This window comes from Amblyomma maculatum, chromosome 1 (assembly GCF_055883805.1).
Source record: "Amblyomma maculatum isolate TAMU_Amacu chromosome 1, ASM5588380v1, whole genome shotgun sequence".
NCBI lineage: Eukaryota > Metazoa > Arthropoda > Arachnida > Ixodida > Ixodidae > Amblyomma > Amblyomma maculatum.
Genome location: NC_139344.1, coordinates 441460811 through 441486103, shown reverse-complemented (window position 1 = coordinate 441486103; position 25293 = coordinate 441460811). Strand labels below are relative to the sequence as shown.

The window sequence follows — 25293 nt, the reverse complement described above, 5'->3', positions numbered from 1 at the left end:
TGCCAAAACAAAGTCGAAAACTAATTTAGAATATCCTTGAATTTGTAGCGAAACTTATACACTGCGCTAGGTTGTCAAGCCGTCGGCGTAGCACTGTTACACGTGACCGTTGCTTGGCAACTGATCCGTGGTAAGACCGAGAGCTGGACCAGTGCTTGGAGGAGGAAAGAAGAATAAGAAGAAGGAGAAGAGGGAATGGAATGAGAAAAAGGAGGAGAGAAAAAAAAAGAAGCAAAAGTAGAAATAAAAGGAGAATAAGAAAAAGAAGGAAAAGAAGAAGAAAAAGAAGAAGAAGGAGGAGAGGAAGTAGAACAAAGAAGACCAATAACTCGGTAGTTGGTAGAGGCTAACGACAACAGCGAGTTGCGAACGTTGTGACAGTGGCACATTGAATACCAGGTGTTCACAGAAAAAATCGGTGCAACACTCACATCTTGCGCTCTATTGCTAGGTTCAAGCCATGCCTAAACCCCCACAATTTTTTATTGTAGTCTTTGACTATTTACAGCAAATAACATAAAATGCAGTGTTCAGAAGAAAACGCAAAATTATCTGAATACAAACAAAAGCAAGCATATTTTTAGTGAGATCATTTTCAGTTACCTAACTTTATTATAATTTCTGCAGTCAATAACCAAAGTTATCAGAAGCAGGAGGGAACATGAGCGCAGCACTCCACTCCGTTATTATTAATTTCCTATGCCCCGAAAAAAAAAAAAATTGGCAGCAAAACCTATTGCAGATATCTTCTTTCCAGTCATAGTGCTACAATATATCAAATATTAAAATCAATTTATAAGGTCAGCTGAGCATCCTTTGTTGATGAAATCGCCCTATAGCATCCTACCTTCAAATTGTACTGTATTGCACGACCATAGCCTCCTTTATACACTCTGTGCCTGTCAACTCCGCGCTCCGCGGCCGTCGCCGCCGCTCCTCCTCCGTTGACAAGTTACGCCGCTGGCTGTCGAGAGATGGCGACAGCGACGTAGGGTCACCTTCGCCAGGCGAGTGCCGGGTGCGCCATGTTGCAAAGCGGTCCGGATAGCCACGCGCTGCCGCTGTCTCGCTGTTTCGTGGACTGTTCTGCTGTGCGCAAGGTCATGCTTCTACTTTTTTCTGCCTTCGGGTGCTGCAGGAATACAGCATTGCACCAACTGGTAAGTGCCAGCTTTGCTTTGTCCTTCCGGCGATCGCTGCGTAGTATTCAGCTGCTTTGAGGCTTGAAAAAAATAGTGACAGCACCAATGTGTTTATTAAGCGTCAATACTGCCATAGTAATGTTAGATGCGCACCTGTGCTTTCTGGACTGCAATGCTAATTGCTTCCCAGCCTAGCTCGTCTGCATAGTGTGTTAGCGTGCTCCTGCGAAACTTTTTTTTGCAGTATACGCTAATTACGAAAATTTGTGTGTGAAATTTGTGACCAAATCTTACAAAGCCTATATTAGTTTCCCTTCTCGCAATCAACCGCATTAAGGCCTGTGAGAAATAATGACAGCACCAGAAGTGTGTTTATTACGCTTCAGTAAGGTAATAATAATATTAAATATACATTTAATGTTATTATTACCTTACTACACGTGCACGTGCACGTGTATTTTCTGGACTGCGATGCGAACTTCCTCCTTGGTTAGCTCGTCTGTGAGGTATGTTACAAGTGCTCCAGCGCAGTATTTTTTGTTTCGCAAACTGCGCAATTTTGTGAAAAAAATAAAAACGCGAGCTTTGCCTGTTGTGACAATTATTTTGGAGTGATCGAAACAGAAAGATGCAACGCGTATATTTGTCTTTCCTTGTTTTTCTAGTTACAGCTGATACCAAAATTGTTCTCCTTACAGATCTCAATGGCATACTGCGATGCAGTTGTTCCAATCTGTAAATCAAGCTGGCTTCTGAAGTGCTATCAGTGACAGCAGTCACCGTGAACTTTTTTCTCGACTTGTGGCAGCTATTCATCACACCACTTCTACATGGTACTCTTGAAGCACAATTGCTGTTGTGAAATGTGTAAATAAATGCTGGTGCCTTTCTTCTTAAATTTTGTTTTATTGCAGCGTAGACTAGCATTGTAATTTTTCTATTACCATTGGAGCTAGCGGAGCAGTCATGTATTTTTTCGAGCCATGCGCAATTTCTTGAAACTGCCTGACATAAAATGTCATATAGCGTTGGTGTTATTGCCTAACAAGTATCATGATCACTTGTTATGCTTAGTGGATGTCGGCCTTATAAGTAAATATACTGAATATGCACGACTCATGCTTAGGAACAGTTATCCCGCTAGCGAATAACAGCGCTCCCGCCCCGCGCCGACATTCGTACCCGTGCGACCCGTGCGCCTCGACCCCTACGTCAGCGGCGCCCTAACCGAGGGGACCTCGCAACTTTACTCGACGGCGCCGCTCTATTGTTCTCGCGGCGCGTTGACAGGCACAGAGTATAAAGGAGGCTATGGCACGACACGCAGGTGTACATGGTAATAAAAAGAAATACGAGCAAAGGAGCACTTACGGGCTCCGCTGTTTAAATTTCTTGCCTTATGTTTACATTTGGCTTGCAGCAAACGCCTTCTATAATTGTCCGTAATGCAATAAATCAAGACATTAGCGTGTTTTTGTTATCAACCTGAAAAAACAACGGCGAGAAGAAATTCAAACAGCGGAGTGCGCGAACGTAACTGTGTTTTTTTTTTTCCTTTAGCTTGACAGCACCTGAAACTTTACACATGTTGGCAGCTGTGAAGGCTCACATAGTCATCTTGCACTCCTTTGATTGCTTTCTACGCGCCGCTCACAGGAGTGCTTTCAAGAAATATTGTATTACTCGTGTTATTAGTTAAATCGTTCATGCGGCCTCGAATCGAATTGTAACCCAGAAAATGGGCAAAAATATGAAGGTGCATACCTTCAACCAAAAAAAAAATATTTCAAACAGGAGAAACGCCCCTATGTGTCAAAATCAAGCGCTCGTCCGACGTGCGCCCCTAGATACGCCAGCGAAACGAACGACGAGACATTCCCCCAATTCCGGTGCTGCCCCTGGCGGCCGCGTAATGCGTAAAAGTCACATTAAGCGGCCGCTCCTCGCGGCACCGTGAGAGCACCTCTCTTTCTTCCACCGTGGATAAATCCAAAATATTTCATAAATATGTCTCCTTGCACTATTTTAATATTCCATTTGATTCAACAGTTGGCTTACCTACACCATAAAAATTAAATTGTTCCGGCGTCATCTATTCTCTAGGATGTTGATGTAATCCCGAAGCGCCAACACCTGTGATTAAAGTTTTTAGGACGGAGATTCCATAGTCTCGACATTCATGAAAAGAGCGTTAGCTTTCTAACTGCTCAACGATATAATTAATACGATCAATATGATCAATTGATCGTATTGGTCACAACGATCAATACAATATTTTGTTTTCCGCTTCCTTCTCTGCAGATTGTAGGTGCACAAAGTCCGAATTTTTTTCGTCTTTCAACAATTCACATAGCCTTTCCTTTTGAGATGCCTGGAGCCTGGCTCTAGACAGCAAGACTGCAGCAACCACCTTAACGGTTCATGAACTTAGCGAACGTATTGAGCACATGCAGATGGTAATTGTAGTTGTAAAGCCACCGCAGGTCCTCTATATTTGAGGCATAAAAAGGTTGGACAAAAAAGAGCAGAAGCAGTGCACTATCGTCTGCTGCTGCTTACGCACTCTAACACGAGAGGGATCCCGGACGTGTCCCTAATGTCAGAGAGGGAGTCAGCTAAAGCCAGGCTTAATGTGCATATACCGGGTGTTTTTAAGGCCAAACTTATTATAAGACTATATTGGTGACAGTAAATAGGGACGCAAAACATTAGGGAGACGTTTAAGCTCCACCATTTCATAAAAATTAAGGGTTAATAGACGCGACATCGTTTCACACACACCCTAAAGTAGTTTTCTGTTTATATCTTTCTTTTTATACCTTTTCTCTTATAGCCTGCCGAAAATGACACCAGCGCCAAGATCGAACGCCGATTCTTAAAACTTGATGCGTCCCAGTGTGCTTTCAGGAGAACGCACTGTTCGCGTTCGATGCATCGCCGGGAAGACTCTCCCGTTAATTAATAATAATAATAATAATAATAATAATAATAATAATAATAATAATTGGTTCAGAGGAAGGGAAAGGCGCAGTATCTGTCACACGTGTCTGTGGACACCTGAACCGCGCCAAAACGCAGCCGCCGAGGTCGGGTTCGAACCCAGGTCCCCCGTTAATTACGCAATGGCGTTTCACACGCACGGAATATGTTTTTCTTTTTGTTCTGTCATTCATTATGGATTTTCGCGTTACAGGCCGATCGCCCCACGTGTGCCATAAGTGTTTTGTACAGTGTGCACATGGACGCAGAGCTATTGCGGAGGCCCGCCCTACGTGCCGAGTGCTAAGTGACCTATGACATTCGCGGGTGGTCCTCAAGCAAACTACTGTATACTGTATTATAGTGTATATATTTATTTTTATTTTTACCTACCTTTTCCTTTCTCCCTATCGCTCACTTCTTTGATTTCCTCTAACGCTTCCTCGTTATCCCTTTATTAAGTCGTCGTTCGTCGGCAACATCGTTGCCGATCCGAGCCGGCGCGATGAAGATCTCGGAGGCCATGCCCTGTCTTATTCCGTGCGCCACACGCATGATGGCGCTACGTGCACGCCAAGCGAAGAGGAAGTACAGCGGAAAAGTAATTTGCCACTCGCTTAACTGCGTTTTCTGTAATACTGTAATTTACATGCTCATAATAATTATTATACGCCACAATCCACTTCTCTAAGGGACATTTCTGAGACAACACCGCTATCAATGGACGCGCCTTTGTCCATTTCAAACCATCTAGCTGGCGTGGCGGAGTGGTTAGTGTGCTCGTCTTGCACCCCGGAGTCCCACATTCGGTTCCTCAGGTCGGCGATTTTTCCTACTGGTTTTTATTTATTAATGCTTCTGAGATTTTTCTCTCACGGCCAACGCCGGATGACGCGGGACGGCGGCCGCCGACGACGACACCGACTTTTTTGCGACACGGCGCCCTTAACGCTATCGCGTTAAAATGCACTGGCCTGCTACAGGCGCTGTACGGCGGCGCTGGTATCGAGGCACCCTACTGCAGCTGAGCCACCTCCGCTGCATAGGGCGGACAGAAGAGGGATTGATCGATTTATAGGAAGGGAAAGGCGGGGTAGCTGTCTCACTTGTTCTCTGTAGACACCTTAGCCGCGCTGTAAAGGAAGGGAGGAATAAAAGTGAAAAGAAAGAAAGAGGAGCCGTAGTGGAGGGCTACGGAGTAATTTCGACCACTTGGGGATCTTTAACGTGCGCTGACACCGCACAGCACACGGACGCCTCTTCGTTTCGTCTCCATCGAAACGCAGCCGCCGAGGTCGGGTTCGAACCCGGGTACTCCGGCACAGTAGTCGGGCCTCTTACCACTGCACCACCCCGTCGGGGCATGGACAGAAGAGAGAAAGTAGAAAAGAAAGAAAAAACAAGAGGGAGAGAAAGACTCATGCCGCAACTGCCGTCGTTTACCACCTAAGCTGTGGCAGGTGCAATGACGGCCTACAACAGCTAAAAATCCGTGGCTGGCTTGCCACGCCGCAGTGGCGTTGACCTACCGTCCCAACCCCGTAAGGCCAGGAACAGCCACCCTTCACCACCACCCTCGTCCCCTCTCTTCAGTCCCGCGAGGCAGTGCAGAGGTGGCTTTCCCTCCCATCTTCCTCCCTTCCCTTACGGCGCGGTTGCGGTGTCCACAGAAAAACAAGTGAGACAGTTACCGCGCCTTTCCCTTCCTATAAATAAATCACAAGGCTCAGCTGCGTATTGCCGTTCCCCGAAAACTCCAGCAACGGAAGGGCCGGTTGCGTCACTCAAAAATAACACACAACCTTATGTTTTGTTCGTGCATGAAGCGCAGTACTGAAACTGAAATGCACTAATAATAAAATAGTTGTCTGGATTAAAATTACTTACTGTAAAGAGCATATTATATCGGTGGCGTCCGTCGCACCATCTTTGCTATGTTGAATAATGTGAAAAATCGGCGTGGCGTGAATCCGTAAAAAGAGTTTAAAGCGTCTCAAAAGGCGATTGTTGCGGACAGCTGTCTCAGAAGACAACATAAAGGTAACATACACTCACAGAGGCAGGGATTTATTACAGTGAAGGTAATTGAAAAGTGTAACCGTTGTCATACCCTCACATCCTGGCTGCGTTCGCGGCAAGTTTTGCTGCTATGAAGAATAAAAAAAAAACATCGCATTATGCAACATCAAGGGAACACACCCCAGGAAATATGGTCGTAATTTGATTGGAGGTTGTGAATTTAAAAATAAAAATAAATTACCTACATGAGTCAAACACATGTCTTACAATCAGGTACGTGCATGGTGTGAATCCATTGCTCCACAGAAGCGACGGGTAATGCGGTTTTTAAATGCGCTCTTATTCTTTTTGATTCAACGTACTAAATATGGCGCCATGGACGCAACTGGCATGATCACAGGATTACTGCAAGCAATTTTAATAAAGCAAACTATTTTATTGCGCATGCATTTTAATTTATGCACTGCAATGTATAATAAAAAAAACAATATAGCTTTATTGACTTTCTTTTTGTTGTGATTTATTTTTTAGTGACGCGACCCGGCACTTCCGTTGCTGGAGTTTTCGGGGAATGACAATACGCGGCTCAGCTACAGAGCCAGTAGCAGGCCCGTGCATTTTCTTCTTCGGAGGCGGATGGAGGGTGGCTTGTCCTTGCCCCGGTGGGTATGGGATAGGTAGATCACCACCACTTGCGGCGGGGGCTAGCCTGCCACCAATTTTTATCTGTTGTAGGCCGTCTTTGCACCTGCCACCGCTTCGGTGATGGACGACGGATGTTGCCGGCGCGCGTCTTTATTTCCTTTTTCTGTTTCTTTCTTCTCTATTTTCTTTTCTGTCCCCACGAGGCAGTGGTGGCGGCTCAGCTACAGAGCCGGTAGCAGGCCCGAGCATTTTCTCTTCCTTCCACAGCCACAACAACAATCCTTCTTTCTACAGCCACAACAACAACATCTCGCGTAAACGGGGACACAAAAAGTGAAGCTACGAGGCTTAGCGCAGGTCAGGTGCCCTCAGAGCAAGTCTGACAGATGGAGCGTCTTTCCATTCCTGTAAATCAATTTTCCTTTACGTTTTCTTACTACGCGATTCAGGTGTCCACAAAGGAAGTATGGCGTACGCTGCTTTTTCTTTCCTGTGAACCAAATACTAATGCGCAAGCATTAGTAGGCTGTGTAAAAATACAATGGTAACTAGTGATGATGGCATTTAATAACAATATTAATAGTAAACGATGGCATTAAACGATAACAATAAAATTACGATAGGGATAAATGATAACAAAATAAAAGTAGAAAACAAGGCAAAGCAAATAAAAAGAAACTAGCTCGAAAATAAAAAATATATATAGTACAAACCAAAAAAAACGTACAGAAGTAAAAACGAAAAAGCTTCTCCGTAGCGCTAATGCTTTCCTGTTCTCCCAATGTAGTTTCTTGTGAATTTCGCTTCGAACGCGGCCTTGCTGATAGCTGTCGCGTGGATAATCAATGCGCGCAATCATTTCTCTCCAATCCGGCATCAAAGCCCCGAAGCGAAGCGACCTAAGGTGGACGCCCCCGCTGTCGCTGGGTTATGTGAAGCCGCATACCAGACCTCTTAACGAACGCTAAATGTATTTACCTAATATTTTTCTCGGCTATACCTCTTGGAAAACGAGGTTCCGGTTTGCAAATATCATATATTCCCTAGAATAATTACAATGACAGTCAAGTTCCGCCGATAAAAGTATGACGCAATAGCGTTTCCCACACACGTACGATGTTTCCACTTTTAAATTTAATTTTTTTTTCTTTATATTTTTATTCTGATACAACGATCCACCATCAGCAAACATTGGCTTTCCATTCCGTTCAGTATAAAGTATTTGAACTCATTTATTTTTGCCATCACTTAAAAACATCTTTTTTTTTAAATGAACAATTACACTTTCAATTTTTTTAACTAGCTTCGAAAAGCATTGACTTTTTATTCTGACCAATTTGAAGCCTATGAATGCACTTTCTTAATTTTTTTTTCATATTTCCTAATAACCCAGTAATACTATACCTTAATTCAATTAGCTTGCCATAACCTATCGCAAACCAATTAATGATCAATCACTAAACCATAAATTACCATATTACGATTTCTTCTGCAGCCCGGGTACCCCCGATACACAGTACACACTACTATTACTACTGCTACTATCACTAATACTACTATTACTACTAATAGTATTAGTAATAGAACTACTACTAGGCTGACGACGTTTTGACTACTGCTCTCGACGACTTTTCGAAGCTGTTCGTTAATAAAAAATTATGAATGCAATCACATATTTAATAATTAGCGAACTAAGAGAAGCATCTGTTGACCGTAGCCCCCAATAGAGCTCTGGGACAAATAAATCTAAAGCAAGTTGTCTTTTTTTAAACATATGGTACATTCCACAGAAAATCCGGTATGCTGGCCAAGACCAACTGATGGGGTGGGAAGAGTGGAGAGATGGGCTTGTTGGTTTAAAATCATGTTCGGAACCGCGCTAACACCGGATCGAGGAAGAACACAAACACAGGAGCTGAATACTCACAGGAGTTTATTTCAGAAATACACATACACCGGGTGTCCCAGCTAACTTAAACCAAAGGTTACAAAATAATATATGTGATCTATGCCGCAACTGCTAGACTCCTTGCGCACCACAGGCAAGTTTTTGTTTTGCAATTACTTAATTATCTAATTATGTTATATTTTTCTAACTTACTAGTTTTGACCTGACACCGTAAATTTGAATTGGAAAATCGTAGAGCACCTTCGGAAACCCACATTCCATTAATTGCGATAAAGAAAGTCTCACGTGTATCTTTTTTTTTTTTTCAGGCTTAAAAGAAAGCTCACGAAATGCAAATACAACCACGTGACTAGCGCATGTGACCGCCACGATTGTGGTGCTCTCACACGCGGTTTGATCGAACGAAATCAGCTGCGGCCGTGACTCGACGGTCTGGTTGCAGTGGAAGGCTGACATGTTGGCGATGGTCGGAGCGAGCTCACCGCTCTCCCTGCTCCTTGCACCGTTACGTGCTCCGGCTCCCGGGTGAGGCTACCAGCGCGTGAAACCAGACTCTACATTTCTCTGCGCTGCTCTAAAATTTCCACGTACGTCGTTACGATTTCTCAGCACAAGAGTCCGGCAACTTCTTTCCTTACTATAATTTCGTTGCAGCAAGTTACACATAATTTTGGCTCAAAGTATTTTTTAATGCAATCCCATAACAAAACACAAACACAAACCCATAGAAGGCGGCAGAATATTTCGGTGCAGTCGACTGGGTAGCGTTAGCTTTGCCGTACGCTAATACTTGATGCCGCCCCCAGCTGTGTTGGCCATTGGTTTTACGGCGATTCAAAGTCGAACGCATCTCACAATGCCCTCTCAACGGAAACACTCCCACAGGGAATGTGGTATGATTTTAGTGCATCTTTTAAATTATGAAAACAAAAGCTCCCGGCAATATACGACAACCGGTAAGCCGTATTTGATTCAATATTTTTTACATTTGTTTCATGGCTGTTTTTTCACCAGCAAAATTCATTCGTCTGTGCTTCCGAACCTGCTTCGTTGGACAGATTTTCGAGTTCTTCAGAGCACTATTTTTCTCATAAGGAATAGCTATTAAAGCAGCATACGTATATACCTTCCTTTGTTGATTCGTGCTCCAGGCCACGGCATCCCTTAGGACCACATTCTACCCTCTCAGTAACTGATTCTCCTCACCACCTTCCGTAGCGCTCTGCGCCACCATCCTTATCCCTCTTCAGTACTCCGTTCTGGTTTGGTTTGCTTGGCTCTTGTTGGGCGTTGAGTGTGAAACAAAGTGGGATATGAAATCAACAACCGAAAGCCCAAAACGTCGCTTGATGTAAACGTTCTAAAGACAACAGGAACGCTGGCACCGCTTTTTGCCCCCCTCCCCTGGCAGGCCCATTTCCTCTTCCTCCGCTGTGTTGACGGAGTGGCTCGAGGTGACGCAGAGAGCGGCGCCCATCCACTCGTCTGCGGCGCACTTTGACTGGGTACACACAAGGGCCGAGACTGTAGCGACCCGTGTCGGAGACGAGCAGCTGCGGCTGACATGCCCCTTCAAAGTTCCATTGCTCCTGCTGATGTTGTGAAACTATTATTTTTTTGTCGATGTATTTTCTTTTTTAACCAGCGGACATAAATGCGTCTCATATCACGCCTGGTAGCCATAGTAGTTGGCCTCCGCAGTACTTTCCCTCTTTTCCAATCCATTTCCAACACAATTGCCACAGCCATCGACTTTTCAAAGCATGCTTTAGGTATACTCCTCAGAGCGAAAGGGAGAGGGAAAAATATTTTATCCAGAGCAACTCTTCACCAATCCAAATTGTGCGCCTGGGACATGCATCGAGTTCACATCTGCCAATCGAAAATCCCCCACAGCCCGTCGACTTAGCTGCACTAACACAGTACTGTTTTGCTCTACCGTATGTTAATAACTGACGCAGCAAGGCTGTGCATGTTTTGTCGACTCGGAGTTTTGACGCCGAGCGGATATTACAGCAGAGAGCCTTCGATCATACTTTATTTGGCCTCTTACTATTACATGTATGAAACGCCGCCGTTATTAAAGTTCCCCAGACAGGCCAACCCTGCTGTTCATTGCCTAAAGGCTGCTCCAGAGACTTCCCATAAATATTCTACTTTTAATTTTTTAACCTTGATGATCCGTCCTTAGAGAAACTTTCATAGGCTTCTCCCCGCGGCTCACCTAGGATTTGTAATGCAACGCCGTTTTAGAAATCCTCGTCTTCGTGCTAAATGGGGCCGCCCACTAGCAGTGTACAGTTCGCGCCGGCTAATCCCAAGTCTAGAGTTTGTTTTGTGTTGCATGCTAAGAGGGCCTGCTTCGGACGTTTAGTCTGTGAGCAACCCTAATATGGTGCGAGGTCTAGAATGCATTTGCACACCCGACAAGAAGGTTTTCGGGTGAAGGATTTAATCTCGACTGCGTGTTCTCGCTTAAATGTCTGGCAAACTTTGTAGATGTGGTCAATCAATGTCTACCCCATACTCTCTTACTTTAATCTATTTGTGTTAGAGGCGTCAGCAGAAATGTTTTGATTTTTTTTACATGCCTATGGTCAGAAATACAGGGCACAAAAAAGTTCCGTCCGGAATGTACGCTTTATGCTAGTAAGTTACTGATGAACATTGGGCGGAAGACGTCATAGCCCCCGCATCAGTAGTCTCCTGCTGTTTTTCGCTATGTAAATGTCATTTGCAAGGTGCCGTTAATTGGATCATATTATCCAGACTAGCACACTGGAAACCAAAGCTGTGACCATGGGGATGAGTACATGCGGACAAAAAAGACGCATCGAAAACAAACATACGTCGCCTGCCAGGCAGTAATTATAACTTTTTTAGTGTAGAGTAGCTTCCATTAACTTTTCACACTGAAGACATTCAAGGATGTTACTGCAGAGGAACTTGTGTCTCGTCGACAAAAATTTCAGTGGGCCATCATCGCCGTTTCATAAAAAGGAATTCAACGCGCCGGGGCGCCACAAGTTACAAACGCTAAGTGCACATCATCGACGATTTGAAAGGAGGGATGGTTCTCACTGACGAGCGTAGTGTAGAAAGCGCAAAATAAAGCCCGACGAACGCTTCTGAAAGAATAAAGTATATCGCGCTCTTATTAAAATCAGTGGTATTCTCCGTACATGTAGTACGACAAACGTAGTAACCGCATTTTTATTGCGAAAGCAATACTGCTAGGAATTTTCTGCTGTCGGTGGAGGTCGTTCCTTCGCTTCGGCGCAGCTGCGGCGCACGACCACGTGACAGCGTGACGTCACGACCAGAGGAGAGCAGGGGCCCCAACTCGTCTCTTCGGCCGTAGTCGTTCCTTCGCTTGGCGCGGCGGCTACCACCGCCGCGTGAGGGCGCTCCATTCTTCCAATTCCATGGAAGTATTGCTTTCGCAATCACTCACGCTTCGCCAGAGCTAAGCCACAGCTGATTTTTCTGCAAGCGATCGCATCAATTATTTCTATGCAGTTTTCAAAATCATATAATTTTTAAATCCTCGCTCTTTTGATCTGAGCCCGGTGTTTGCTATATTAGGAGAAATCTGTTATTTTGCACCATATTCTCATGACATTTTTGCGGCATGTGTTCTCTCCCTTTGAGAATGCTTAAATGCTGTCAAGGCGAAAAAATGAATATGACATCGTGGGGCTTGTTTTTTATATTTTCTTTTGCTCTTTATTTCGGTTTCCATTTTTTGATCTCTGAATTAAATAATTTTAAGTCTCACTAAAATGTCAGAACTGCTGAGTACATCCCGCTTTCATTAGGTTTATTTCATTATTGGTCAAGAAGAGCGCGCACTTAACCGCAATCTCATGAAAAAGAAGGGAGATACTGACAGCATTGACACGCTTCTTGTTCTTTGTGTTATTTCTGAGCGTTGGTTGTTTTTGTCATGAATGTACACGTACTGGCCGAAACATCTGCTCGGCCCATATGTGTATTCAGCTCGTACAAAAATGATACTTCTTGGCCATTCGACACCGTGCTCGACTCACAATTCGAAGGTCCCGAGTTCGATTTCCATATTTTCTAAATAAATCAAATCTTATTTAAAAATAAATTACATTCATTTTGTTATTGGAGGCTTCCAGTCGAATTTGACGTCAATCACAATACTGACGTAACGAGGGCGAAAAGCCCTTTTGAATTTCGCGCTGATCCAGGGCGATACCAAAGGCCTCGTTCACCAATGTGGGTTTTCCGTCCCCCCTCCTTCCTCCCTCACGAAAATAAAAAAACTTAATTCTCTGTTCAGCCAAATATAACGTTCTGCTTAAAACGCACGCTGACCCGAATAGTTTTCCCGCAAAATAATTCTGCCACTCGAGATACAGCACTTCTACACGACTACAGTTTATGTTTCTAAGGGTCATTATGGAATGCGGATGTTTTGTTTCGATGTGAGCTATACACCCACCAGGTAACGGGTTTTTCGGTCAGAAGAAAACCCCACTTACTTTATGGGCCCCGCCGAGGAAACTAACGATTCAGATCAAGTGTATACGCTTAGCTTTGATGAAATCCATATATTCGTGAATAAGCAAGGAGCCACCCACATTACGCGATGGGATCTGGCTGACCGTAGACAAAAGAGTAGAAGGCGCTCCTAAGCCGGATATTCTGCCAGTCGGCGGTCCCTATACTCCTTTCTCCTCTCAGATACGAAAACATGCTTGTTATGACTTTTCGCAAGCTGCTTTGGAAGAGTAATATTGCTAGCCCAAGTGGAAAATCTGTTCTGCGCGGATTTGGTCTTGGTGCACTCTGACTAGAAAAAGAGCCTTCTGGTTAAAAACGATCACATCTTACCAGGACAACAGGTGAGGACATCTAACCGGCAAATTATTTTATTCGCATTTTGGTGGATTATGTTGATTCGAGCAATGTCAATGACCTGATAATTTTTTATTCATACAGTTAGTGACTTGTACAGTTCGAGTGCTGAAGTATCAAAGTTTCGCACGTACATTTTTTTTTAATAATATAAGTAATAGGCACAATGTTTACTGCCTACATGAGCATTATAGCTCTGCTTAAAGCGCATTTAGAGATGGCTTTTTCTGCGTAGTACATGAAGAGAGCTGGTGAAATAGCAGAACGGTGAATTCTAAACTGGCAGCGTCGAATATCAATGTCGAATATCCACATGACGTTTCTCTATTACTAAGTGACCTCTGTGTACATTTCTATAAAGCTGTATTGCGGGAATGGAACACTTCTCTGAAATTTGCCAGAAGTTTTTCATGTGCGCCATTCTAAACAGCGGTCCATGGTGGTTTATTCGTAACTCTGAACACAGCAGCGTCTTAAACACCACACACTGCAAAACAACGGACACTGCCATTTCCGTATAAGTAACAGTGTTGAACCTGTTCCGCCGAACTTATTTTCCTCGCTTCCTTATCAACTGTCCCCATTTTTTAGTTGGAGAATACGCTGCATTAATGGGGTAGTTTGAGACTAAAGAGAAATAGCATTGGTGGCTAAGCCTCACTCTGTTTAAAGTACTAGTCGGAGCAAACAAATGGCGGCCCGGGGACACTCAAGCTTCTCCTTTAAGGGCATGGCGTGATAGTGATAACGGCTCTCGTTCGCAGCTTCTCTTGCAGGTCCTCGTTAGGGTACATGTACTTATTGTAGGAGAAGGTTTATTTTACACGCCAAGGACGGCGTCGAGGTCGGCGAGGAAGCGGTGCGATTCAGACAAGCACTATGGTCTGCGCGACAACTACAAAGACTGCTTTCTCTTCGTCAACGTCCAGCAAAGGAGCCCATCTTCTTCTTCACAATTCCCCCAGAGAAAAGGGAGCCATCCTGGCGACCTAAGGAGACGAAGATACAATGGGGTCGTAGAAGGGCTTAAGGCACTGCACACGTACAGTCTCACTGCCACGGCGTCGCAAATCGGAAAATGGCGTAAGCGGCTCAACAACGTACTTCACTGCTGAAGTGCGCTCGAGGGCACGGTATGGCACATGTACTTGTACATCAGTTTTGCTGAGGGGCCGGGGCTGCCGTATGGTACCCACAGCCACACGAGTGAGCCGGGCTCGAAGTGTGGTGCGTTCTTGTGATCGGTGTCATGGCAAAATTTTTGGCGCCACTGAGAGTCGGTCGTGAATGTCCGGGCAAACTGGCAGCATTCTTGAGCGTACTTTGCAGCTACGGTTACTGTAGTACATTCTGATGGTCACAGGGTTGTAAGGGAGGACAGTATCAAGGGGAGCAGATGAATGCCGACTGTAAAGCAAAAAGAATGGAGAGAAACCCGTTCTGGATTGAGTGGCAGTGTTGTACGCGTAGGTGATATAAGGAAGGAGAATGTCCCAGTCTGAGGGATTGAACCCGACGTACTTCGCGAGCATGTAACCGAGGGTACAATTAAATCGTTCAGTTAGGCCGTTTGTTTGCGGGTGGTAGGCGGTGCAAGTCCGGTGAATGATTCTGCACTGAGCGAGCAGGGCTTGAACGACCTCAGATAAGAAAACACGGCCTCTGTCGCTGAGCAATTCACGAGGAGCACCGTGACGGAGAATAAAGTTCTTCAATAAGAAAACGACCACATCTCGAGCTGGAAGCGCGGCGGTTTTGGTCTATCGCGTCAGGTGGTCGACGGTGACAATGACCCAGCGAATGCCATCAGCTTTGTGCGGTAGAGGGCCGTAGAGGTCAATTCCTATGCAGTCGAAGGGTCTAAGGAGACATGTGAGAGGCTGTAACTTATTAGACGAACGGTGAGAGGCAGGTTTACAGCGTTGGCAAGTCAAGCACGATCGAACGTACCTAAGAACCGAGTTGTACATACCGCGCCAATAATAGCGAAGACAGATTCGAGTGTACGTCTTGAAAACTCCGGCGTGACCGCACTGCGGATCGGCGTGAAACGCTGCACATATTTGAGTCCGTAGATGACGCGGAATCACGAGGAGCCTTTCCGTCTACTTAAGTTGTAGGTGCGCCGGTAAAGAACGTGATCCCGAATCTCACTTTGGGAAGCTTGACGTCGAAGGGCGCGTGAAGGGGTAATCGCTGAATTGTTAAAAAGGTAGTAAATAAGAGAAGCGATCCATGGATCCTTTTGTTATTCGGCGGGCATGTCACTGATGTCGATCGAAGTCTCCGTGGAGTCCAAGACGGAGGGTCCGCAAGGTCGACTGGAAGCAGCGAGCGAGACAAAGCGTCAGAGTCTTTATGTTTGCGGCCAGATCGGTAAATAACACGGATATTGCATTCTCGCGGACGAAGAGCCCACCGTGCCAAGCGACCGGAGGGTATTTAAGCGATGAAAGCCAGCGTAGGGTATGATGGTCCGTGACTACATCAAAATAACGGCCGTAAAGGTAGGGGCGAAACTTTGTGAGTGCCCATACAATGGCCTAGCACTCCTTTTCCGTTACAGAGTAGTTCGCTTCTGCTTTCGTGAGAGTACGGCTGGCATAGGTGACTGCGTATTCACCGAAGCCAGAGGGACGCTGAGCAAGCACAGCGTTGAGGCCGACACCACTGGCGTCTGCGTGCACTTTGGTAGGCACCTGAGCGTCAAAATGGCGCAGGATGGGCGGGGCTGTGAGGAGGCGGCGCAAGGTGTGTAGGCGTCGTCGCACGCTGGTGACCACAGCGAAATATCTGAGTTATTGCCGAGGAGCTCAGTCAGCAGGGCGACAATGGAAGCAAAGTTCCGTATAAAAAGCCTGAAGTATGAGAACAGGCCCAAAAAACTCCTTAGTTGCTTGATGGGAGTAGGCTTCGGAAACTCAGTCACAGCTCGAAGTTTGGCGGGTTCAGGACGTATACCATCCTTGGACACAACGTGGCCTAAAATGGTCAGCTCACAAGCAGCGATACAACACTTCAACTTTAAGCTGTAAGCCGGCATTCGCAAGACATGTCAATACCTCCTTCAGGCGAGAAAGGTGAGTCGCAAAGTCCGGCGAGAACACCACGATGCCGTCAAGGTAATAGAGGCATGTCTTTCACTTCAGGCCACGCAGTATAGTATTCATCATTAGCTCGAATGTAGCAGGGGCATTACAGAGACCGAAAGGCATGACGCTAAATTCAAAGGGGTCATCGGTGGTGACAAATGCTGTTTTAGGGCGATCTTCCACAGCCATGAACACCCGCCTGTAACCGGATCGTAAATCGTGCGAAGAAAAAAGTTCAGCACCTTGTAAGCAGTCCAATGCGTCATCTATACGCGGAAGGGGGTAGACGTCTAATGGTAGTCAATGCAGAAGCGAAGCGAATCGTCTTTCTTCCTCACCAGGACAATAAGGGAGGACCAGAGACTGTTGGAAGGTTCAATCACTCCATTGTGAGCCATAGTGCTTACTTGGGCTTCGATACGTCGGCGCTCGGTGCAGACACTACATAAGGGCGCTGACGCAGAGGCGCATTGGAACCGGTGTCAAAGTGGTGAGTAACAGTTGATGTGCGGCTCAAAGCAGGCTGGTGAGAGTCAAATTCACATTAATAATTTATTTATTTAACAAATACTACAGGCCATACCATGCCCAGCCATACTATACCAGCCTCTTCGGTCGCCGTGGTAACGGCGCATGCGCACAAGTGGCCTGTCACGACCACCGCGAAATGCTCGACTGGTAACCCAGTGAAGTTCTCTCTTTTAAAACCATCGTTCGCGAGCGCTTGGTATCGTGTCATATCCTTAACGACGAAACTTAGGTGTCCCACCATTTTTTTATTTTAATATGAATTAGTAGTTCTAATGGCGCGTGCAAGACGACTTTCGCCAGTGAGCGTTGTTGGCGATGCTTAGTACTCATCGGCCACAATAAGATTAGGCAAGCCAAAGATCCTTAAAACTTTCGTGTTAATGCAATGCAATTAAATACTGGTGGAAAATGGTTACATGAGGAATGTCTTGATAGCAAACATTTATGAAGCCCATCACGAAGGCACCAAAGTAGGTAGTATCACCAGCATCATTTAAATGAATTTTAGCACAACCCGAGTTTAAGTTTAACGAACACACCTAATGAACTAAATGTCGTTGAGAGTCAGGATATGTGACTTCAGTACGAGGCTAGCGAATTTAGGTCGTGGTATACGGTGCAGGCCGATATGATGAAAATATGAAAGCTGTGATGCTTTGAAGTGCAATGTTTTGTTTGTGCGACAGCGGGATTCTTTACCTCGCTAATGTTTCTACGGATACCGAGTCGGTTTCTCGCATAAGCACTGGCCATTTTAATTGGCTATAGCAACTTCTGGAGCCAAATTTACTGCTTTTGTACGTAAACATTATGTTACTAGTTGTGATGCAAGGGACCTTGTTTATTATGCTGAAGCGTTCCGTATACAGGACACATAAGAAGACTGATTACACTTCGTTCATAATTGAAATTACAGCCCTTCATTAAGAGGATAAGAAGAGAAAGAATTCCGGACGTTCTTCGCCCTCGAGACTGATTTACCATGACACTCACGGTCTCAGGTAAAAACAACCAGGCTTGTTTAATCAAAAATGCTAATTATTCGAAGGTAGAAGGTTTACTGAAAAACACTGCTCTACATGTAAAGTAGGATGCGAACATTAATGTACCTAGCTGTCATGATAATTAAGTAAATGCCTTCGGGCAAGAGTGGTATGCTTGTTATTTATATCGCTTGATCAAACAGCGGGAAATGAGGGTGCTCGTTATAATACATGAAGGAAAGAAGCCAACAGTCGTCGAGGCCAAGGAGCTCATTGGGGATTGTACTTTGCCATTTTTTTTTAATCTTTACTTCGATAGTCACATAAATTAGGAATTTAATCAGTTCCGGGGAAAGATAATTAAACGCAAAGTAGAAGAAAACACAACGTGCCGATGGTGGGAACCGAACCCACGACCTCCGAATATCGCGTCCGGTGCTCTTCCAACTGAGCTACATCGGCCGCTGCCCCCCCCCCCCCCATGCTACTTTCTTGGGTATTAATGTTGTCTCTATACGAACCTCGAGAGTGTTCCCCAGCGCCACCCTCAACCATAGCGGCGGACGTGGAACGTCCTGTGTTACCGCCAGCGTAACGTAGAACGTGATCAAGAGCGAGGGCGAAAGCTGTGCTAGAATCCTCTTACGCTACATATGGCTTCAAGACTGCCAGAACCGAGACCCCCGTAAGCTACACGCAGATAAATGAAGGGGAAATGAGGGTGCTCGTTATAATACATGAAGGAAAAAAGCCAACAGTCGGCGAGGCCAAGGAAAGCATTGGGGATTGTACTTTGCCATTTTTGTTGTTCTTTACTTTGATAGTCACATAAATTAGTGATATAATCTGTTCAGGGGAAAGATAATTAAACGCAAAGTAGAAGAAAACAAAACGTGCCGATGGTGGGAACGGAACCCTCGACCTCCGAATATCGCGTCCGGTGCTCTACCAACTGAGCTACATCGGCCGCTGTCCCCCTTGCTACTTTCTTGGGTATTAATGTTGTCTGTCCCTACTGAACAATCCTGTATAAAATTCGTACAGGAAATCGTATACAGGTTTACTGTACAGGATCTGGGATACAGGATTGGGGCTATTTCAGCAAATTCCTGTACTGCCCTGGAAAGTCCGGAATGAAACCGCGCGGAGCTCTGATATCGGAATGGCCTGTATGGTTGATGGCCCTCGTTTCCGGAAAGAAACGCATCGCCAGGGTGGAAAAAGCATGCAACGATATAAAATAAAACGACTACATTTAAAATAATAAATAATTAAATAAATAAAAATAAAATTAAATAAAATAAAAAGATTTTTCTACCGAATGTGGAATCGAACCTCGGTCCTTGGCAGTAGAATTTGTGGCCGTAATTCACCGATCGCCCTTTAAACACGCTGAATATCTTTGCAGGCTATCACGAGGGTTTACAAATGTGCCGTATCTTTATAATGCGTCGCTTTATTGAAGGCAAACCTCAAGGTATCATAATTTACTAGTGCCGATGTGTTTTTCATCGTCTACGAACGCTTGCAAGTTTTCCTACATACAGAGATATCCGGTGCACTAATACTTGTAATACTGGGCGTTTTAGCTTCACGTGCTACCAGCGGAGCATCGATGTCAATGAATACACTTCCGACTGAGCGGTTTCAATATGTAAACATTCGAGAATGCGTCGCCCGGTGTGCGGCTATCTGCGCATCTTTCGATGGTCAGCGATGTTTATTTTTTCTCGAACAGCTTTTTGTCATCGCTAGCGAAACGATACGTTCGTGCTTCTACTTTCGTGTTGTAGTCGGCAGATCTTCAGTCGCAGATATGAAGACGCACCGCAAGATCGTACGAGCTGCAGCGACTGTTGTACCCGCAAAAGCGGCGCGCTGCGCGTATATGCTTGCTAGCGCGCTCTTCGATGGCTTCTTATTTTCGAGGTATTTGGGAAACGAAGCGTGCCCTTTATATACAGAACAGTTGTATAATATGTTTGGTATCATGCTTATTTAGTGCGCTGGCGTGTCCGGCATGGTCATTCTGGTTGAGGTTCTGTTCAGAAGCGGAATACTCTGCCCGGCATCAGTTCCAGAAATGACGCGTTCGTCCGGTTTCTGGTTAATTGATACAGGTTGAACTCTACATAACACCACTACATTTGAAAAAGGAAAAAAAAGAAAAGAAAAAATAAAAAAAAAAGAAACAAAAAGAAAATAGAAAAGGAAAAAAATTTCACATGTGACTCGAACTTCGCTCTTTTCAGTAAGCAAGCAAGCACTTTAACCACTACACTACGACAGGACACGACGATTGACGTTATATATCTGCTTATGTAGTCGAGATTGCTCTTTTGTAGTTTGTGTATTTTTGTAGGGTGTAGAATTTGTGGTCGTAATTGAACGATCGCCCTTTAAACACGCTGCATCTTTTTCCTGGCTATCACGAAGGGTTATCCGTGTCCCGCACCTTTACAATGTATCGCTTTCTTGCAGACAAACCTCCGAATGTCACAATTTACTAGTGCTGATGTGTTTTGTCATCGTCTTCGAACGCATGCAATTTTTGCTACATATAGATATATGCGGTGCACCAACACTTGTAATACTGCTTCTTTTAGCTTCACCTGCTGCCAGCGGAGCCGCGACGTCAATGAATTTACTTCTGACCAAGTGTTTTGCATGAGTAAACACTCGAGGAAGCGACTCCCGATGTCCGGCTGACCTGTGCATATTTCGATGATCAGCGATGTTTCAATTATTCTCGAGCGTATTTTATCTGCGCTAACAAAACGCTACGTTCTTGCTTGCACTTTCGCGTTGAAGGCGGCAGATCTTCAGTCCCAGATTATGAAGATGCACCGCAAGATCGTACAAGCTGCAGCGACTGTTGCACACGCAAAAACAAAACGCGATGCATGTATGTACTTGCTAGCGCACACATCCACGACTTCATATCTTCTAGTTATGTACAAAACAACGCGTACTCCGCATATACAGAAAAGTTTTAGCTTATATTATGTATGGTTTCATGCTTATTTAGCGTGAAGGCATGTTCCGACGTGGTCATCCTGGCTGAGCTTCACGATCCGCCCGAATTGTACTGAGAAGCGGAAATACTCTGTCCCGTATCAGTTTCATTCATTTCGGATTTGTCCGGTTTCTGTTAAACCGGACATGACCTGTCCTGTATATGAGCTCAATACAGGTCTGGTCCGCCCTGTTTCATATCCACATCGGACTGGGATGTCATGTATAAGGTGCATACTGGAAATGGTTTGCCCTATATTAACTCGATACCGGATTGGATCGTCAGGATTGAGATTCATACCGGACATGACCTGTCCGATATAAACCCGTTTAAGCTTCATACAGGACTGGTCACACCGGATCAAATTTATACGGGATAATACAGGACCGGTTCAAATCCATTTGTAGCGATACGGGATTTTTCACTAGGGGTATACGAACCTTGAGAGTGTTCACCAGCGCCACCCTCAGCCATAGCGGCGGACGTGGAAGGTCCTGTGTTACCGCTAGCGTAACGAAGAACGTGATCAAGAGCGAGGGCGAAAGCTGTGCTAGAACCCTCTTATGCTACCTATGACTTCAAGACTGCCAGAACCGAGACCCCCGTAAGCTACATGCAGATAAATGAAGGGGAAATGAGGGTGCTCGTTATAATACATGAAGGAAAGAAGCCAACAGTCGGTGAGGCCAAGGAAAACATTGTGGATTGTGGATTGTACTTTGCCATTTTTTTAAATCTTTACTTCGATAGTCACATAAATTGGTAATATAATCTGTTCAGGGGAAAGATAATTAAACGCAAAGTAGAAGAAAAAACAACGGGTTGATGGTGGCAACCGAACGCACGACCCCCGAATATCGCGTCATGAAATATGAACTTCGTGCTTTATTTAGTTTGACCGCGTTCCCTCTTCCATCTTATCACAATGCGTTCGTGAGTGCAAAATGCATAATTAGAAATTAAAGAGCTCAACGCATCCTCGAAATGGTTGAAAGCTTATGTATTTTTCGTAAATAGTGGAGATTAAAGCCAGACTAAGAGTTGTGTAAAGGTAAGTCTCGTTCGGGCCGCATGTTTGTATAGTGTCACTCTGTCGTCAAGGTTTTTTCTTTATTATTATTTCATACCAAAATATCCCAAAGAACTAATTTGTAGTGTCACTTTTCGGCATTTTATTGCATGTCATCCTAAGGGTTCTTGAAAAATTTGTGCAGAGTAAAATGAACCTGCTATCAAATTTCAAAAGCACTGAAGAATCAGTCTTGAGGTTATTGCTGTGACGCAGCTCAGTGCTATCTCGTCTCGTTTACAACTGCATGACAATTTTCATTTAATACAGCGTTTCCTGCTTTCAAGAAGTAGCTTCTTTGTTCTTTTTTCATGGAGGAGGGGGGAGGGTGATACTTACTTTAAGTATAGCATGGCCCCTAGCTCCTAAATCCATATGAATCGATCGAACGTCCAGCATAAAAACGCGGAAGTTTTCCATGTCGAAGACTAAAGCGCGATAAGCTTCAAGGATAGTTCCTGATACATGTGTCACTGCATATTAAACTAAGATCGTCCTACAATACTCACGTTTCTTCGCCGACCGGAACACGTTGTCCTCCTCGAGCCTCACGATGGACAAACTCAAGTGAGGGGTCCTCGGTCCACCTCCACCGTCCTCACTGGGACCTCTGGTACCGGAAGCTGATAGTTCCGGCTCGCCAGCGTAGCTCGCGTTCAGGTTTGCACGGTCCAAAGCTTGCGACAGTAGCTTCTCCTCATCCGAGGGTCGGTCTTGGTCATAAATCACACCTGCGAAAGGCGACGAGAACCACGCGGTGCTTTTAAGTGACAGGATTATAGTGGTTGTTTATGATTCAAGTCCCAGGATAATATATATCACAGCATTGGTAAAATATATAAAATTATAGAAAAATGTTGCGCATTTCTGTTGCAAATAAACACTAAATACCTTCAAAGTATACTGCGCATACAAAACCAACCGCTTGTTGTGTGTACCTCCAAGTCCTTGTTTTTTTGCGTGCAGTATACTTTGGGGGGGGGGGGGGGGGGAGGGGGAAGATGTCTGACAGACTCGCCCAACAACACACTCTATAAAACACGAAATAATTGGGGCAGAAGGCATCGCTTCGGATCATCTGTGACTTTAAAACGTTTCACACCCTAGTTACAGAATCGTTGACCTCAGTGATAGTGCAAACTCATTCGTTAGACGCGCGAGAGAATCCAAGAGAAACTTATCACAGGACAGAGGATTATTTTAAAAAGAAGTTTTGTGCGCCTTGAAGAGATGCAAGCTTTCGAGAGAGCTTTGCAATATGCTGGACGTATGTCTACGCAGTGGTGCCTTTTGCCCTGAAATGAAAAAAATGCTAGTTTTAAAGTAATTAAGCCGTACAGGCTGTGCAAATGCTCCTGCCAAAAGATGGAAGTTGGCGGAGAAGACGATGTGCAAAGGACCGAGTGAGGTTGTGTTGTTGTCTTCAACCGAGGAGATCTGCTCCGGCGATATAGCTAGGACGTTCCGTTCTCGCTTCGCACGAAGGAGTTCTGGGTTCGAATCCGCGGCGCTCTAATGTTTACTTCTCTTGTTCTGAGCTCGTCATATAGCAGACACGGTGCTCTTGATTCGGTTTAGCATCGTAAAGTAGTGTTTTCGCTTTAGAGTTACCTTGGGTTTAGGCACGATCCATGTGAAAACACTGTAAAATTGCACGCACTACAGGACACGTGAACTGTGACCGAAGGAGTGCTTCCGAACTGAAATTTTAGTGAAGCGCTAATGGCTGCGACGAGGTTTGGGCTAGAAGTGCCAATTTGGGATTGGAAAACATTTATTTTTGTCAAAATGCAGATGCAGACGGTCCGCTCTAGATGGCCTCCAGTCCATGGCTAGCGGCGACCTTAGTGGCCCACTCGGTGGCCAAGGCTTGAATGCCCGGGTCCGAGCTGACCAGAACGGCCTCCCATCGCACACGAGAAGGAATTTGTACTAGATCTTCCGGTGGAGGTTCTTGTTTCCATTGACATAGTATGTGATCATAGGTGGCTGTTTCGCTACATAACCTGCACGCGGGGTTAAAGTCATCCGGGTACATTTTTTGTTAATAAAACGGGATTGAGAAAGGATCTCGTCTGGAGTCTTCTCCAAGCGGTCTCCTGTGCCTTATCCAACGTTTTGTCAGGTGGTGAAAATTTGTACCGTTTATATTTGTAATGACTTGTGATGTCGTGAAAACACGTAGCGTTCGAGGGCATATATAAGGAGATACCTCACGAGAGGCTATTGGAAAATCGCTCTACCAGCAGGAACTTTCGCACTTGCCCGACATTCATATCGTTATTGAGATTCGGGGCGCATAGCGTACTCTAGCTTCACAACGCGGTGAACGCGCCGCTCACAGATCCTTTGTGACAGGCAAGCAAAACATTATTGGTAGCGTATAGGCTACCAGCCAGCGTATAATGCACCGCTTTAACCAAGCAGTATGAACGGACTTGCGTGGCCTCGAGGTGAAGTGTTTCACTCGGAATGCAAGGTTTCTAGCAGGTTGATTCTGATATCAACCTCACATATAAAAAGAAGAGCCCGAGGTGGCAGCTTCGGTTGAAAGTAACGTTTGCGCTACCCTTCGTTCACTCAATGTAGGCTATGCCAGCTGCGAACTTCCAACTGCCAGCGCCATGCTCGCGATTTTTCGCCCACAGTGCCGACGATGACGCACCACCGACAACGACGGCGGATTTTGCGGTGAGCGGAGCCTTTAACGCTATAACATTAAAATTGTCGTCGGCCCTCTGCCCGGTGCATACGAGTCCGCAGTGATTGCAGACTGCTTGGAGATCTCGAGACGCCGTCACCCAAGGTGACGTGGTACATGTAGAAAAAGGGGTAAGCATATTTCCGGAGGGACTCTCAGCAGTGTCCTCTCTTCGGTACAGCTTGGTAAAGTAGATGCAACGTTTCCCCGTATCTTTTTAGGTTATGCGAAGTATCGGCTTCCCTCCGGCTTCACTCCTCGCCGAAAGCGCTTGGCTATGAGGGCAGAGTCACGGAAGCTGCTAGCCGCCAGATCGGATG

General features: G+C 45.3%; 1 protein-coding gene across 1 annotated transcript in view; it reads right to left on the bottom strand.

Annotated features, from left to right (window-relative positions):
- Positions 1-24898, bottom strand: part of LOC146209574 (glutamate receptor ionotropic, kainate 2-like) — an 85245-nt gene extending 60347 nt beyond the window's left edge. The window contains exons 1-2 of the mRNA XM_084580523.1: positions 24880-24898; positions 22782-23003 (exon numbers count right to left, since the gene is read on the bottom strand). Of these exons, the coding sequence (XP_084436649.1) occupies positions 22782-23003; positions 24880-24898 (241 nt within the window). The remainder of the gene's footprint in view (positions 1-22781; positions 23004-24879) is intronic.
- Between the last annotated feature and the right edge of the window lie 395 nt (positions 24899-25293).